General features: G+C 39.5%; 1 protein-coding gene across 6 annotated transcripts in view; it reads left to right on the forward strand.

Annotated features, from left to right (window-relative positions):
* Positions 1–13,994, forward strand: part of LOC137058900 (CSC1-like protein 2) — a 168,077-nt gene that overhangs the window by 139,688 nt on the left and 14,395 nt on the right. For all 6 annotated transcript variants that reach the window (XM_067432403.1, XM_067432401.1, XM_067432400.1 and 3 more), the window contains 8 exons: positions 1,384–1,526; positions 2,746–2,797; positions 6,475–6,583; positions 6,807–6,877; positions 7,860–7,940; positions 8,252–8,375; positions 9,528–9,661; positions 9,784–9,921. In XM_067432403.1, the coding sequence (XP_067288504.1) occupies positions 1,384–1,526; positions 2,746–2,797; positions 6,475–6,583; positions 6,807–6,877; positions 7,860–7,940; positions 8,252–8,375; positions 9,528–9,661; positions 9,784–9,921 (852 nt within the window). The remainder of the gene's footprint in view (positions 1–1,383; positions 1,527–2,745; positions 2,798–6,474; positions 6,584–6,806; positions 6,878–7,859; positions 7,941–8,251; positions 8,376–9,527; positions 9,662–9,783; positions 9,922–13,994) is intronic.

Genomic DNA, 13,994 nt, shown 5'->3' on the forward strand with positions numbered 1-13,994 from the left:
TTATATTTTTTCTTAAGAATTATTTATTTATTTTGTGCGCTCATTTTTATTATTTAATTTAATAATTTAATTTCTTTATAATAAGTGTTGTTGTTTTTTTAAAGTACATTTTTATGACTTTATTCATTTTTACCTTATTGTTATCATTTTAAATGTATATTTTTATTATACATTTTAATTAATTTTAGTATGTTGTATTTATTTTAGCATACATTTTTATGATTTTATAAATTTTTAATTTCTTATTTTGATTTATTTCATTTTAAATATATACATGCACCCTGCATTATGATTTTAATGGTGCCATTTTTTTTATTTTTAGGATTTTATACATTTTAACTTTATTTTAAATGTATATTTATATTATATATCAAATTTATATTTTTATTGTACTTCTTAATCATACTATATTATGATTCTATAGTACTATATATTCCATAAGCCACACTATTTATCCCATCCTCTTTATGCTAATTAGCCTGGATGCCAGCCGAACTACCTTTGAGCTCGGGCGGTTCGGTCTTGACTCGATCCATAGAGGAGTAATTATGCCTGAACAGAAACTGACCAATGAAATCATCAGGGCGGGCTTTAGCCGATGATGGACAGGTGATAATGTAAAAATGTGTACCTTGAATGCAATGTAAGTCGCTTTGGATAAAAGCGTCTGCCAAATGCATTAAAATGTAAAATGATAAACAGTACCGTAATCATCACGTCATCAAAGAGCCTTGGGTTGATTTTGTTCGAATCCTAAACGGAGAGCTTGTTCGTATCTGCATCATCTTCACTATTTCTCTCTGAAAGGATGATCATGTTGGGAAGTGCTCTGTGTATCCTTAAATATTTTTTTTTACAACACCGGCAAAGATAATTTATTCCAGCGCGTGCAGACAGGGTTGCTAAGTTTTTACAACAAAACTCGCCAACTACTAGCCCTAGACAAGCCCAATAGCTTTTCCGGGGAGTTCTCTGAGGAAAAAAAGTGGCATTTGGGGGGTAAATTGTGTGTTATTTTGGCAAGGTTGCTGCTAAAATTGCCATTCCTGGGTCTATATATCCCATAATTGAGATCGCTTCAACCCACAGACATAGAAAACAACCCGCGGGAGACTTCGCACACTGCAGTTGAGCTCTGTTGAAATTTGACAGCTAACGTTATGCGTCGCTCCGCTGCTCTGATTGGTTGTTGGTCTGTCCAATCGAGGTCTTTCCTGGTTGGGTTGAAACACGCCCCATAATCACAGCCCAATGAGCATCAGACTCATATTCTGACTAGAGCTGAGGATGACCACGGCAGGTTATATGCTAATGTGAGTGTCTGTCTGTCTGTCTCTCTCTCTCGCTCGCGCTCTCGCTCTCTCTCTCTATATATCTCTGCAGGGATGAGGAGATCCGGGAGAAGTGTGGAGAAGATGCGGTCCACTATCTGTCCTTCCAGCGTCACATCATTGGTCTGCTGGTGGTGGTGGGCGTGCTTTCGGTGGGCATCGTTCTTCCCGTCAACTTCTCAGGCAACCTGTTAGGTGAGTCCACAAAGACCTGTTGATCATTGGTTATGCCTATTGGCCAAACGTTTCAGTAGATAAGCCGAGACCGAGATCTATGGCCCCCGTTTTCATCCGTTATGTTTGTGAGCACGGGTTCTCCATCATTATTAGACGTTAGCTCTATGTCCCGTCTCTGCCCTCTAGCATGGCGCGAGATGGATTATTATCAGAGAGAGCTAATCCGCAGCGCTCCACTTGAGTAATGAGATTGAACTTCTATCTGCTCGCCGGGTAATTGGACGCCTGTTACAGGAACGGAGAGAGCAGCGGAAGACAGAAAAACGAATGGAAAGGGTCAAACAGAAGAGAGGTCCTTTGAGACGTGAACAATGTGGACCGAGTCAAAGAGGACAGAGTCCAGTCAGAGACCTTCTGAGTGACATCTAAAGCAGCCAATCACAGATTAGGTAGTTTAATTCGCCCTTCCTGTCTCTAATGAAGCCCCTCCTTCTGAAAAGCACACTGTGCTCTGATTGGTGGACTGGAGTTGTGTGCTGTGATTGGTCACGTGCTTCCAGCGTGTTTGAGAAATGTCCCGCCCCTTACCATAACCGGCAGTTTCAACACACCAGCTAACTCAACCAGGCCCGCCCCTTTATTCTGCGTATTCATTATTTAAATGAGGGATATTGTGATGTGTTTGTTCCCGAAAGATTCTCAAGGCGCCAATGAAGGCGTTTTTGATTTGATCATTTTTTTTAATTAATTTTTTTTACATTTTTAATTTAATTTGATTGATTTTATTTATTTATTTATTTATTTATTTTTTGCTCATCGATTTTGTTTCATAGTTTCATTATTTCATATTTGATTTACTTTTATTCATTTGCTTATCTGTTTTATTACATTATTATTTATTTTTATTTATTTATTTTTTGATGCTTTTAATTATACCATTTCATTTTTTACTTTCTAGTTGGCAATTTAATAAATTTTTAATAAGCGTTTGTTTTTATTTTTATAGTTTTTCATTTTATTTACTTTTTATGCATTCTCATATTTCATTAACTTTTTATGCATTTGTTTATCTATTTTACATTTATATTTAATTACATTATTATTTATTTACTTTGTTTTTAGTTGCTTTTTATGCATTTATCATTTGGTTTGTAACAGGTTATAATGTGACCACGTTTCCCAACGATGACCCTTTTGATAGCTTTCAAATAAAGTTATTGCTGTTGTTTTTCCTCAGACAACAACGCGTACAGCTTTGGACGCACAACAATCGCCAACTTGGATTCCAAGTAAGACATTTTCTTCCTTGTACATGCATTGCACACCTTTCTGAATGCTTAGATTGAAGTAGTCATGTGTTGCGTCCCAATTTCGCCTACTTATAATACTTTTGAGTGTGTAGCAGAAAAGTATGCAAGCTTCGGGACTACTTTGTCATCTATAATGTACTCTGTTGCTTAGTTACGAGCATCCCATCACCGTTTTAACTGCCCTGTCGATCATCGTCTGTTCATTTTCCTCCACATTTAGTTTAATCTCCAACCGTATCGGAGAGAAATGTAGCCGCTCGTTGATCTGCCGCGTGTTTCTTTAATGCAGAGACTCTCCTCGTGTGTTTACAGTTTAAATATAATGACGCTTTAAAAAGTGAATGGCCAAACGTGTCGTTACAAAAGTTCTCAATGCTGCTGCAGGTGAAATATAATGTGGATAACACTGAACATGGGCGTAGGTTTAGGGGGGGACGCTAGGTACTAGTCCCAATCAATATTTTAAGATGGCAAAATTGTCCCCACCAATATTTTAGAAAACTCATTTGTGCTGCTATATGGATAGATTCCTTATCGTTCCATATTTACAAGCAAAATGACGCGTCCCGCCGTATCAAACCGATACGGGACGCGACGCACAAGATTGCATTTTAGCGGCTTTGCTGCCATAGCGACGGAGTCTGGAGAGCATGTGCTGGAAACTTGCGCGCTTTTTTAAAAACATGTCAATCTCGCGTCCACCGTTTAAACGCAAGAGGATTTCCAGATATAGGGCTGAATAGAAAAAAAGGTATCAGTGGGTCTGTCCAGTAACTTAAGATGAACCTAAGACAAACTGCACCCTTTGCAGAGAAGCATTTCAGTGTCTCAGACTGTCTGACTGAAAGCAGCAGCGATGACGGACACATCCGTGCTTCTAGGTAGGCCTATTGTTTTTTTAATGGATAATATATTAATATAATATTCTATACATTATCAAAGCTTGGCAGACTTATTTTTCTAGACATTAGACCGGTTAATTAATAGATTATAGCCTAATTAATGTTATTATTTTATCATTTAGCTATAGGCTATATTAATAATAAATAATCCTGTCATATAAAGTTTGACATTTAAAAAATATTTAGATAAAAATGGAACAAATAATTACATAATAATATAGTCATAATAGTAAATTAATATAGAAAATGTAATTTAATTTTTGAATTTCAGAAATGTTTTGTCAGTAAAGTGGTTACTGGTTCAAAATGTCTGCTTAAAGAGACAGTGCACCCAAAAATTAAAAATCTGTCAATTTCCTTTTTAAACCTGTATACATTTCTTTGTTATGTTGAATTCCTACCATGGAAGTCAATGGTGCCCCCAAAGCAGCCTGGTTACAAACTTTCTTCAAAATATCTTCTTTTGTGTTCAGCAGAACAAAGAAACTCATACAGGTTTGGAACATCATGATGGAGAGTAAATGATGACATAATTTTTATTCTTGAGTGAGCCATCCCTTTAAAGTGCACCAATATAGGCTATTAAAGAGTTCTTTAGAAATAAATAAAATAATCAAATGTAAAATAATATAAAATGTGGTCTGTTGCAAGTTTGCATAGGCCAACTTGATTCCACGTTTATTGTTGAGCTGTTGTCCTTGTTTAATTCTCACTCTTATCACTCTTTAAATGCCAAGTTCATAAATGATTTTCAAAAACTGATTCAAAACTGATTTGGAAAAAAAACCTTACTCACAAAATAACTTATTTTCAATATAAAAAGTGATTGTGCATGATTATAAAGCATTATGGCTTTACAATCAAAAAATGTGGTTATAATGGAAGTCAATGGGGCAAAAACAGCCACGAACAGTAAATGAGGGAGAAACAAAAACTGATCCTGTACAAAAACTAACAATGCATCAAATCTAAAGCTGTTAGTAACCTTCGACATGGTCTATAATGTGATAAGAGGTAAAAAAAAAAAAAAAAAAAGATTCAGTCCACAATCATTTTTTATATTGAAAATAAGTCATTTTGAGTGCCTCATAAATTAATAATCGTATTAATTCCTAAACTATGGTGCAATTCCATACGCAGTAATAAATAATAGACTATATAATCTGGCCAAACCTGGTGGGATGTCCCCACCAAAGCTGAGACTAAACCTACGCCCTTCTGAATAAATATATATTTTCATACTGATAATTGATCACTCAAACCTTTATCTAAACCTCTCAACTTAACTGTCGGACTCGCACACCCATCGTGTTTTTTGTTTTTTAACACTTTATATACGCGTTTGTTCGGGCTGTGCAATATATCGCAAATGTACATATCGCAAAATGCATACCGCAACGGCATGCAATATCCGAATGATTTTAATAGGCTACGTCAACATTGTGAAAAGTGTTCGTTTTAGGTCGACGCATAGCAGAGAATAGACTGGGCTCACGACTGTCACTTATGGGACTTGCTTGATGTTAAAAAGAGTTATTAACTCTTTCCCCGCCAAACACGGAAATTTCCATTATTTGTGAGACAACGCTTCCAGGCCAATAACGGAATTTTCCGGGTTTTCACTGTCGGACGTTAGGGGGCGCTATTGTGCATCTTCTGAATGAGAGTACTGAATCTCCTGATCAAAACACACGCCAGTAAGGCGCAGTGAAACGAACGATCGCATGTAATCATATGCATATGAAAAATAACCTGATCATCATCAATAAACCGCATATGAATCAAAACTGCCTAATGTTACTGAATGAAATGTGGACCCAGGATGAGCTACAGGACTGTGTAAGCATTAGGAGTGTTGATGAACTCGATCTCCTCCATCTGTGTTTGATCGTCACTCTAAATCTGATCTGGAAACAGTCTTTCACAAAAATGTGATTTTCTCAGCTTTTTATTAAAAATTTTGCTTTTTTTATGAAACCTACCCATATTCAAGTGTTGATAAAAAACGAATGCATGAAGCTAGAATAAAATGTTTTGCTTTGTTTAAAAGAAGAGGGTCAGTTCTTTATTTTGATATATTGCATGCTCAGATATCCATTAAACAAAATATTCTATGGGCTATTACATTTTTGTGAAAATTGTCAAAAACCCTGGTGGTGGCTGGCAACTTTTTTAAAAAAAAAACGCTGGCGGGGAAAGAGTTTAATGCAATAATTAGCGGGAAAAATAACTTGCAGGCTAGCGCTGTCTGACACACACACTCACACACCGAAAGTGAACGACACTGCTGGTAACTTTCAGAGGTTGTAGCGATGCTTTCTTTTCCCAGAAAGAATGTGAGAAACAAATGGTTTCATTCTCAGTTTTTACATTTAAAAAAATATATAATTTAAATAGATTTTATACACTAATTGCAATATCGTATCACATATCAAATATCGCATTATTTAACAAGATATTGCATATCGCATTTTTCTTCAATATCGCACAGCCCTAGCGTTTGTAGTTCTAATCAAAATCACGTCAAATTAGCAATGGGTTGTGGGTAATATCAGCCGTTAAGAGTGTGCGTCGATCCGCATTAAAATAGTAAACCATCCGGGTATCTTTGAAATACTCTTTTCAGCATACTATGATTTAAATCTATTTTCTAATGCCATTTAGTATGGATAGTATGCGAGTTGGGACGCAGGGATGGTTTTCTTTGAGGATTCTGGGTAAAGTGGGCATGTCTCTTTCCTCTCTGTCCTCCAGGAATAACCTCTTGTGGCTGCACACGTCATTTGCCTTCATGTACCTGCTCCTCACTGTCTACAGCATGAGACGCCACACGTCCAAGATGCACTACAAAGAAGATGATTTGGTACGTGAACTTGCGTGTATCGGCTTCATCAAGTGATACAAAAAGGAGAGACTCCATCTCGAGGCTCTTGTGACGTGTGCAGCTCATCGCAGCTGTAATGCTTATGAAATATTCATTAAGTCTATGGCTCTGACCTACATTTCTGAGCCGAGTGCTTAACCTCAATCTGCACTGCAATGTCCTCCAGCATCATGTAAATAACATGCTTTCCTCTCTTTCTCAGGTGAAACGTACTTTATTTATCAACGGCATTTCTAAATATGCAGAGGAAAGCCATATAAAGCAGCACTTTGAGTAAGACATCTCTTCTTTATGCTTTAAACATCTACGCTTCCCTTTGCATTTACATCTTAAATGGGTCACAGAGAGAACTGTCCACTGTAAATCATGTAAAATATTTATATCACATGTAGTTTGTACATTAGCAGGCGTTCTCCTCGTATGCCAGGAGAGCTCTTCTGCATTCATCTGCCGTAATTGTCTAAATGAGTGTTTTAAATTCGAGTCATGTGGCCGATCAGCCGAGGCTGTGCTTGCCAGAAATGAGTGTGACGAGGTGCTGGGGAGGAACTATGAATAGACTCGAGTGTCATTTTACCTGAGAGCAAAAATCAGTGAAAGACATCACCGTTATCTGTCATTGCTGAAATGATGAGCTATGGGAATGTATAGAGATATTTGGTTATCAAAATACTTATTTTGTATCACAGTTTAAAGGATGCATGTGTGACTATATAAGTTTGGGATCAGTAATATTACTTATACTCTTATAAAATACCATAAAAATACTAATATTGGGAAATATTTTTTCCAATTTAAAACGGCCGTTTTCTATGTAAATATATTGTAAAGTGTAATTTATTCCTGCGATCAAAGCTGAATTTTTCATGTCTTCGGTGTCACATAATCCTTCAGAAATCATTCTGATCTTGATGATTTATTTATTTAATTTGAAATAGAAATATTTTGTAACATTATAAGCGTCTTAATGCATCCTTTTAATGCATCCTTGCTTAATAAAAGCATAGATAACAAATGAAAATAGAATCTGTTTTATTGAATATTTTCTCAATTCTGTACAATAAAATAGTTTATTATCCACTGATTTAACTTAAGGGTTTTTTTGCTCAGAAACTGAAAATCTAGTAATTTTGCATTTCCAAAATATGTAAATTGTATATTTTTTGAAATTCACTCTTCTTTTCTAATGTTCATGTTATTAGAGTTATTATAGCTGATCATATGAGATGTTAATTTCCTCATTTGTGTCTCACAGACAGGCGTACGAGAACTGCATCGTTCTGGAAGCACGTGTTTGTTACAATGTGGCGAAACTGATGTCTCTCAACGCAGAGAGGTAAAAATTCAGTCGGTCAGATTTGGCTTTGGATAGGTGTTCACTTCCTGCAAGCTTCTTTTAGCTTCAGAAATGATCCAACCTCTAAGACTTTCTATTGATCTCTTAAACGGGCTCAAGTTTGTGCTCTCAGAGGGGACGAGCATTGATCCGCTGAGCTTAGTGTGTGTGTGTGTGTGTGTGTGTGTGTGTGTGTGTGTGTGTGTGTGTGTGTGTGTGTGTGTGTGTGTGTGTGTGTGTGTGTGTGTGTGTGTGTGTGTGTGTGTGTGTGTGTGTGTGATTGTGTGTGTGTGTGTGTGTGTCCCCTGCAGGAAGAAGACTGAACGCAGTAAGAAGTTTTTCACAGACCTGATGGCTAAGGAACACATGCCCACCATGATCAACCCGAAGCCCTGCGGTCACCTGTGCTGCTGTGCTATTACAGGCTGTGAGGAGGTATGAACCCATTACCCACAATGCCTCTGTATTGTCAATATATAGTATTTACCTTTGCCAGAGGAAATACTCAACCTCTCACCTTATATGGAGATGTGTTTGCGTGTGCAGAAAGCCCTTGTATGGAAATCTGTAGACATGTTTGCGTGTGGAAAGCCATTATATGGATATCTGTTGGTGTGTTTGCGTGTGGAAAGCCCTTATATGGATATCTGTGGGTGTGTTTGCGTGTGGAAAGCCCTTATATGGATATCTGTGGGTGTGTTTGCGTGTGTGGAAAGCCATTATATGGATATCTGTGGGTGTGTTTGCGTGTGCAGGCGTGTTTGCGTGTGAGGAAAGCTCTTATATGGAGATGGGTTGGGTGGAAAGCCCCTATATGGAGATGGGTTGGGTGGAAAGCCCTTATATGGATTGGATGTGCAAATGTCTAATGCTGCGTTCACACCGCATGCGAATGACGCAAATAAATCGCGCTACTCCTGGAAGTTGGACGCGTGAACATTTTGAATCCATTCGCGTGTGACATTCACTACTCAACAGACGCGAATTCGCGTCATGGGAGGGAGTTCTGCCAGGCAGTGGCAGTCGGACTAGCCGAGTTAAGGCTGCTCTCACAGAGGTTGAGATTTCCCCTATGGGTTTCCTATCCGTCACTTCACCACGTGACAGCAGTAAACAGGCTCCTCATTGGTTAACGCGTCGCGAATATCCGCCAAAGTTCAGATTTTTCAACTTGAGCGATTCGCGTGTTTTTGCGCGATTCGCGCGAATCACACGTTCAAAACGCTCAATTCACGTGATCATTGCCGCGTCATTCGCGCCATCCGCGCCACCGAATGCCTATTCGCGTTTCTGCATTAACTTAACATGTAAATCACTCGCGCGAATCACATCATTCGCGTGCGCATTCTTGTGCACGCGGAAGCTCATTTAGAATACTCCAAATTCACTAACATCAGAATAACTCTAAGCACATCATGTGCGTATGCGTGTTTTGTGAATCAGTCGGAGATTTTTCGTTAGAAGTTCTCCTGTGCGTACAAATACGAAAGAATCCACACAATTATTAGTGAATGAAACCCAATGTGTTTCTAGGTTTTCAGCAGGTTTCAGGAGGGTTTGGTGTAAGTCTGTGTGTGGTCTTTGTAGGAGGAGGCCGTGAGTTATTACACCAAACTGGAGGCCAAACTGAAAGAGGAATACAGGAAGGAGAAAGAGAAAGTCAACACCAAGCCGCTGGGCATGGCGTTCGTCACCTTCCAGAACGAGGCCATGACAGCAATGTGAGTATGACACATTAGTTTATTCTTGAAACTAATAGCACTAGCAGTAAAATATTGCACACACATTGTATCAGTATTAATAACGGTCTCCTTTTAGTGTGATTTTCTGTCTGTTTGTGCAGAATCCTGAAGGACTTTAATGCGTGTCAGTGTCAGGGCTGTAAGTGCCGTCAGGAGCTGCGTTCCTCTCAGTTCAGTGAGAATCTTCACGTCTATAACTGGAGCGTCAGCTATGCTCCGGACCCCCAAAACGTGCGCTGGTGAGGAACAGACATTCACTCTTTTTCTTTGTTTTGTTTTTCCATTCTCTGGCTATTGTTTCTGCATGCATAGAAAATGACCTGTTAGATTAATGAAAAGGTGAGCAGGGTGTGTGACATACCGTCTCCCATCTACCTAATTATATTAAAATGTAGAGCTGTATACTTTTACTCAAGTAAGAGCAATTCAGATTTTTACTTGAGAACAAGAAAGTACTATATGTTTAATGTAATTAAAAGTTTCTGAACAACTTAATGAACTTTAGTGCAGTAAAAATTATGACATTATGTATTATGCTTTGGAATGTAGCAAAGTAAAAGTTTTCCAAAGAAAAACACTGATAAAGTATATACTTGAGTAGAAAGTAAAAACACTCCACTACTGTCCGCCTCTTGAATGCCTCTAAGGGTGCGTTCACACTTGTCATGTTTGGTTTGATTAAAACGAACGCTGCCATCTGAACCCTGCTGCGCACCAAACCAGCGGACCGAGAGCGCTAAAAAGACTGGTCTCGGTCCACTTCCAAACCAACTCTGGTGCGGTTCGACTGATATATGAACGCCACACGGACCAAAGACATGTAAACGGACCAAAAACAGGACGTGATATCACAAGATGAGACGCATAGTCAGCTGATTTGAAGACGTGGAAAGATCGGTGTATCCAAAATGAATAACTTTAATGTTAGAGGGCAAACGTGGAGCAACGAGGAAGAGCCTCATCAATGTTTTGTCCGACGAGCATGTTTTGAAAATGCTAGAAAAAACGCACAAAAAGCAAACCTGGTTCTTCTCATCAAAGGACCTGTGCTGCCCATTAGTCGGTACAGACGACAGAACGGCCGTCTCTTTTCTGCACAACGGAGGAAATCCTGCTGCTGTTTTGAATGTTTTTAACATTTTATGAGCTCTTCATGAGTTCTCAGCGAGTAATAATAATGCCATATGTACACTCATAAAATGATGGCGTTTAATCAGCACACAGCGTTGTTCTGAATGTTCGGTAAGCAGCTCCTACGTCAAATAAGCCGACCAATCAGGTTGTGAGCGTCTCCCTGTGCCTTTGGTTCGGTAACTTTAGGTTCGCTGTTAAAAATGCCAGTGTGAACGCTAAGCGGACCAGGACTATATGTTTTGTTTTTGTTTTTTGGTCCGGACCAAACAAACCAAACTAACCGAACTACAAGTGTGAACACACCCTAAATATATGTATTGGAAAAATTTTAATTTAAAACATAGAAATGCATTGCCATTTTCCAGATTACATTTCAAATTGAATATTGCTACTTGTAAGCTGCCATACTAATACACTAATTTAAAAGCACAGTTGGCCTATTCTACAGTAGTGTATATTTGAAGCGTACAGTAAGAAATCTGCTGATATTCAACTCCCAGCAGACTCGCTCTCTCTCTGTCTGTCAGCCGTTTCATTGCTGACTTCATTATGCTCAGGAATTACCCATGAGCAGTCGATAACCTTATCAAGCTGAGAGATTTGATACGTTCTGCTGAGTGTGTGTGTGTGTGTGGGCATTTTTTTGTGACATGAGGACACAAATGTGTATAATGACATGGGTATGACAAGTAGAGGGTGAAATATGAGGATATTGGCCATGTCCCCACTTTTCAAAATGTTTATATATCATACAGGAGGAGTTTTTTTTTTTAAATGCAGAATGTTTCCTGTGATGGGTAGGTTTAGGGGTTGTGTGTGTGTGTGTGTGTGTGTGTGTGTGTGTGTGTGTGTGTGTGTGTGTGTGTGTGTGTGTGTGTGTGTGTGTGTGTGTGTGTGTGTGTGTGTGTGTGTGTGTGTGTGTGTGTTGGGCAGGTTTAGGGGCAGTGTAAGGGAATAGAAAATACGGTTTGTACAGTATAAAAATCATTACGCCTATGGAATGTCCCCATATTTCACAAAATTAAACGTGTGTGTGAGTGTGCACGGCAAAACATGCTTTTCTTACTTAGTATTTTTGTCTTGTTTTAAGTCCAAATATCTAAAAATTCTTACATTTTAGTGTCCTGCACACTGTGCGTTTATTTTATTTATTTTTTTTTATTTTTTTTCCTTTTCAAAATCCTTTGCGAGTGTCCCTTGTCAGACTGTACGAACATGATCCCCGATGTAAGCCATGTCACACTGTAAGATCTCAGTTGGCATTAATGTCAGACAGTCGAGGTGCGCTAAAACGGACGCGCGCAAGAAAACTCGTCGCATTGGAGCATTACCGTATTTTCCGGACTATAAGTTGCACTTTTTTTCATAGTTTGGCTGGTCCTGCGACTTATAGTCAGGTGCGACTTATATATCAAATTTAATTCATACTGACTGAGAACAATAAACATATAGCCGCAAAAATGCGCTCTATGCTGTTCCTGTAGCCTAATATTTACTTATAGACAACAATTTAGAAAGACTGAACACAAACAAAATGCCCCCATAAAGAAAATCTTATTCTGCAAAATACAAACAGCATGTAGTAAAATATGCAGCGGAGAACGATTCACACAGCGTTCGTCTCGCGCGGCTGAGCCTCTCCCGGCAGAGTTCAAGCATCTGTGGACTTGTTCCTTCAGCTCTGGCCATCTTGCTTACAGTCCGCAAGTAGATTTCTTTTTCTTCTTCATCACAATTAAAGTAACCTCTACTTTTCGCCAGTCCCTTACAAGTTTCTCACTCACTTCAAACTTTCTTTCTTCTGCTCGGGTTATGCAGTGAAGCGGGCACGAGCGAGTGCACGCGAGCGGGTGCTCGCATGCGCGCGCGGCTCCAGCTCTGCCCTAATGCGACTTATAGTCCAGAGCGACTTATATGTGTTTTTTTCCGCGTCATGACGCTTTTTTTGACTGATGCGACTTATACTCCGGAGCGACTTATAGTCCAGAAAATACGGTATATCATCAGTCAATGACGCGTTCGGTGACAGTGAGCTGCATTACGTGCCGGACTGAAATGCTGACTACAAAGAAATCTCTAGCTCTCGTTTAGGTCATAGTCAAAACCGAGATATTTGACTGTTGTCGCAGGAGAAGTCACACTGCAGGATTGTGTGGCAAATCCTCTGACACTGCCAGAATTGCGTCGGAGGTAAAATTTTATCGCAGCGGTGATTAAAGACTTGGATTCCCATCCTAAACAGAGACAAAGTTTCAAAAACTAATGTTGGACGTTTGATGGAGTATTTCTGTGTTAAAAATACTCCTTCCGGTTTTTCACAAGTTTCGGAGAGTTTTTTTCCGAGTATGGGTCGGCTTGACGTTAATAGAGCGGAAGGTCCTTGTATGGGCCGTACGGGCTCTTCTGCCGGTAGGGTGCCGCGCGCGTTACTAGAGCGAGAGAGGAAATGCACGCTGTAAACACTCTCTTCAGCTGCAGATCCAGTCGTCCGTGAACACTTCTGTTGTTATAGTCCGCGCCGCGCTCCACTTTATTCCTATGGGTGACGTCGAGCGACTTCAACGCTTCAGCACAGCAGTCCGGGAAGGCAGCGCTGCATTTGAACCGATTTGAACGCAGAAATGACGGGAAGCTTCACAACATCGCTTCAGTCGCGTCTAAAAGTGGATTTCCACTGTCACTGCTGTCAGGACTTCACCAAATCATACCAAAGAAGTGTGTTTTTGACGGAGCGGTCCCAGCGATAAAGGTTCGGTCCTGCTTTGGAAGCAGCCGGTGAGTAAAACTGCTTCAAATGTCTGTGCTGTCGGCTATCGTCGCGTGAGTAAACATCAGTAAACGACACGATCGCGTGCTTCGTCATTCAAATGCGCTAACGGTTACTCCATTGCTGTTCTCTGTATAACGTTACACTAGTCTGACTCTGACGTGCAAAACCGTTTTGCTTGCTACTGCTAAGGTCTAGTCGCATACAGTAGTCCATAAACCGAATCATGTCCTCATAAACTGCGAGTAAAGACACACAAAATGTTGACAGGCCACTAAATACAGTCCATACCACAGAGACGGACGTCCTGCTGTTGCTTTTTCTCCTGTTCAATTTATTTCAGCCTCCGAATGATTCTGGATCATATATCTATTAGCTGAGATCGATAGCGATGGGCTTCTCCACGCTTGA

This window comes from Pseudorasbora parva, chromosome 22, assembly GCF_024679245.1.
Source record: "Pseudorasbora parva isolate DD20220531a chromosome 22, ASM2467924v1, whole genome shotgun sequence".
Taxonomy (NCBI): Eukaryota; Metazoa; Chordata; class Actinopteri; order Cypriniformes; family Gobionidae; genus Pseudorasbora; species Pseudorasbora parva.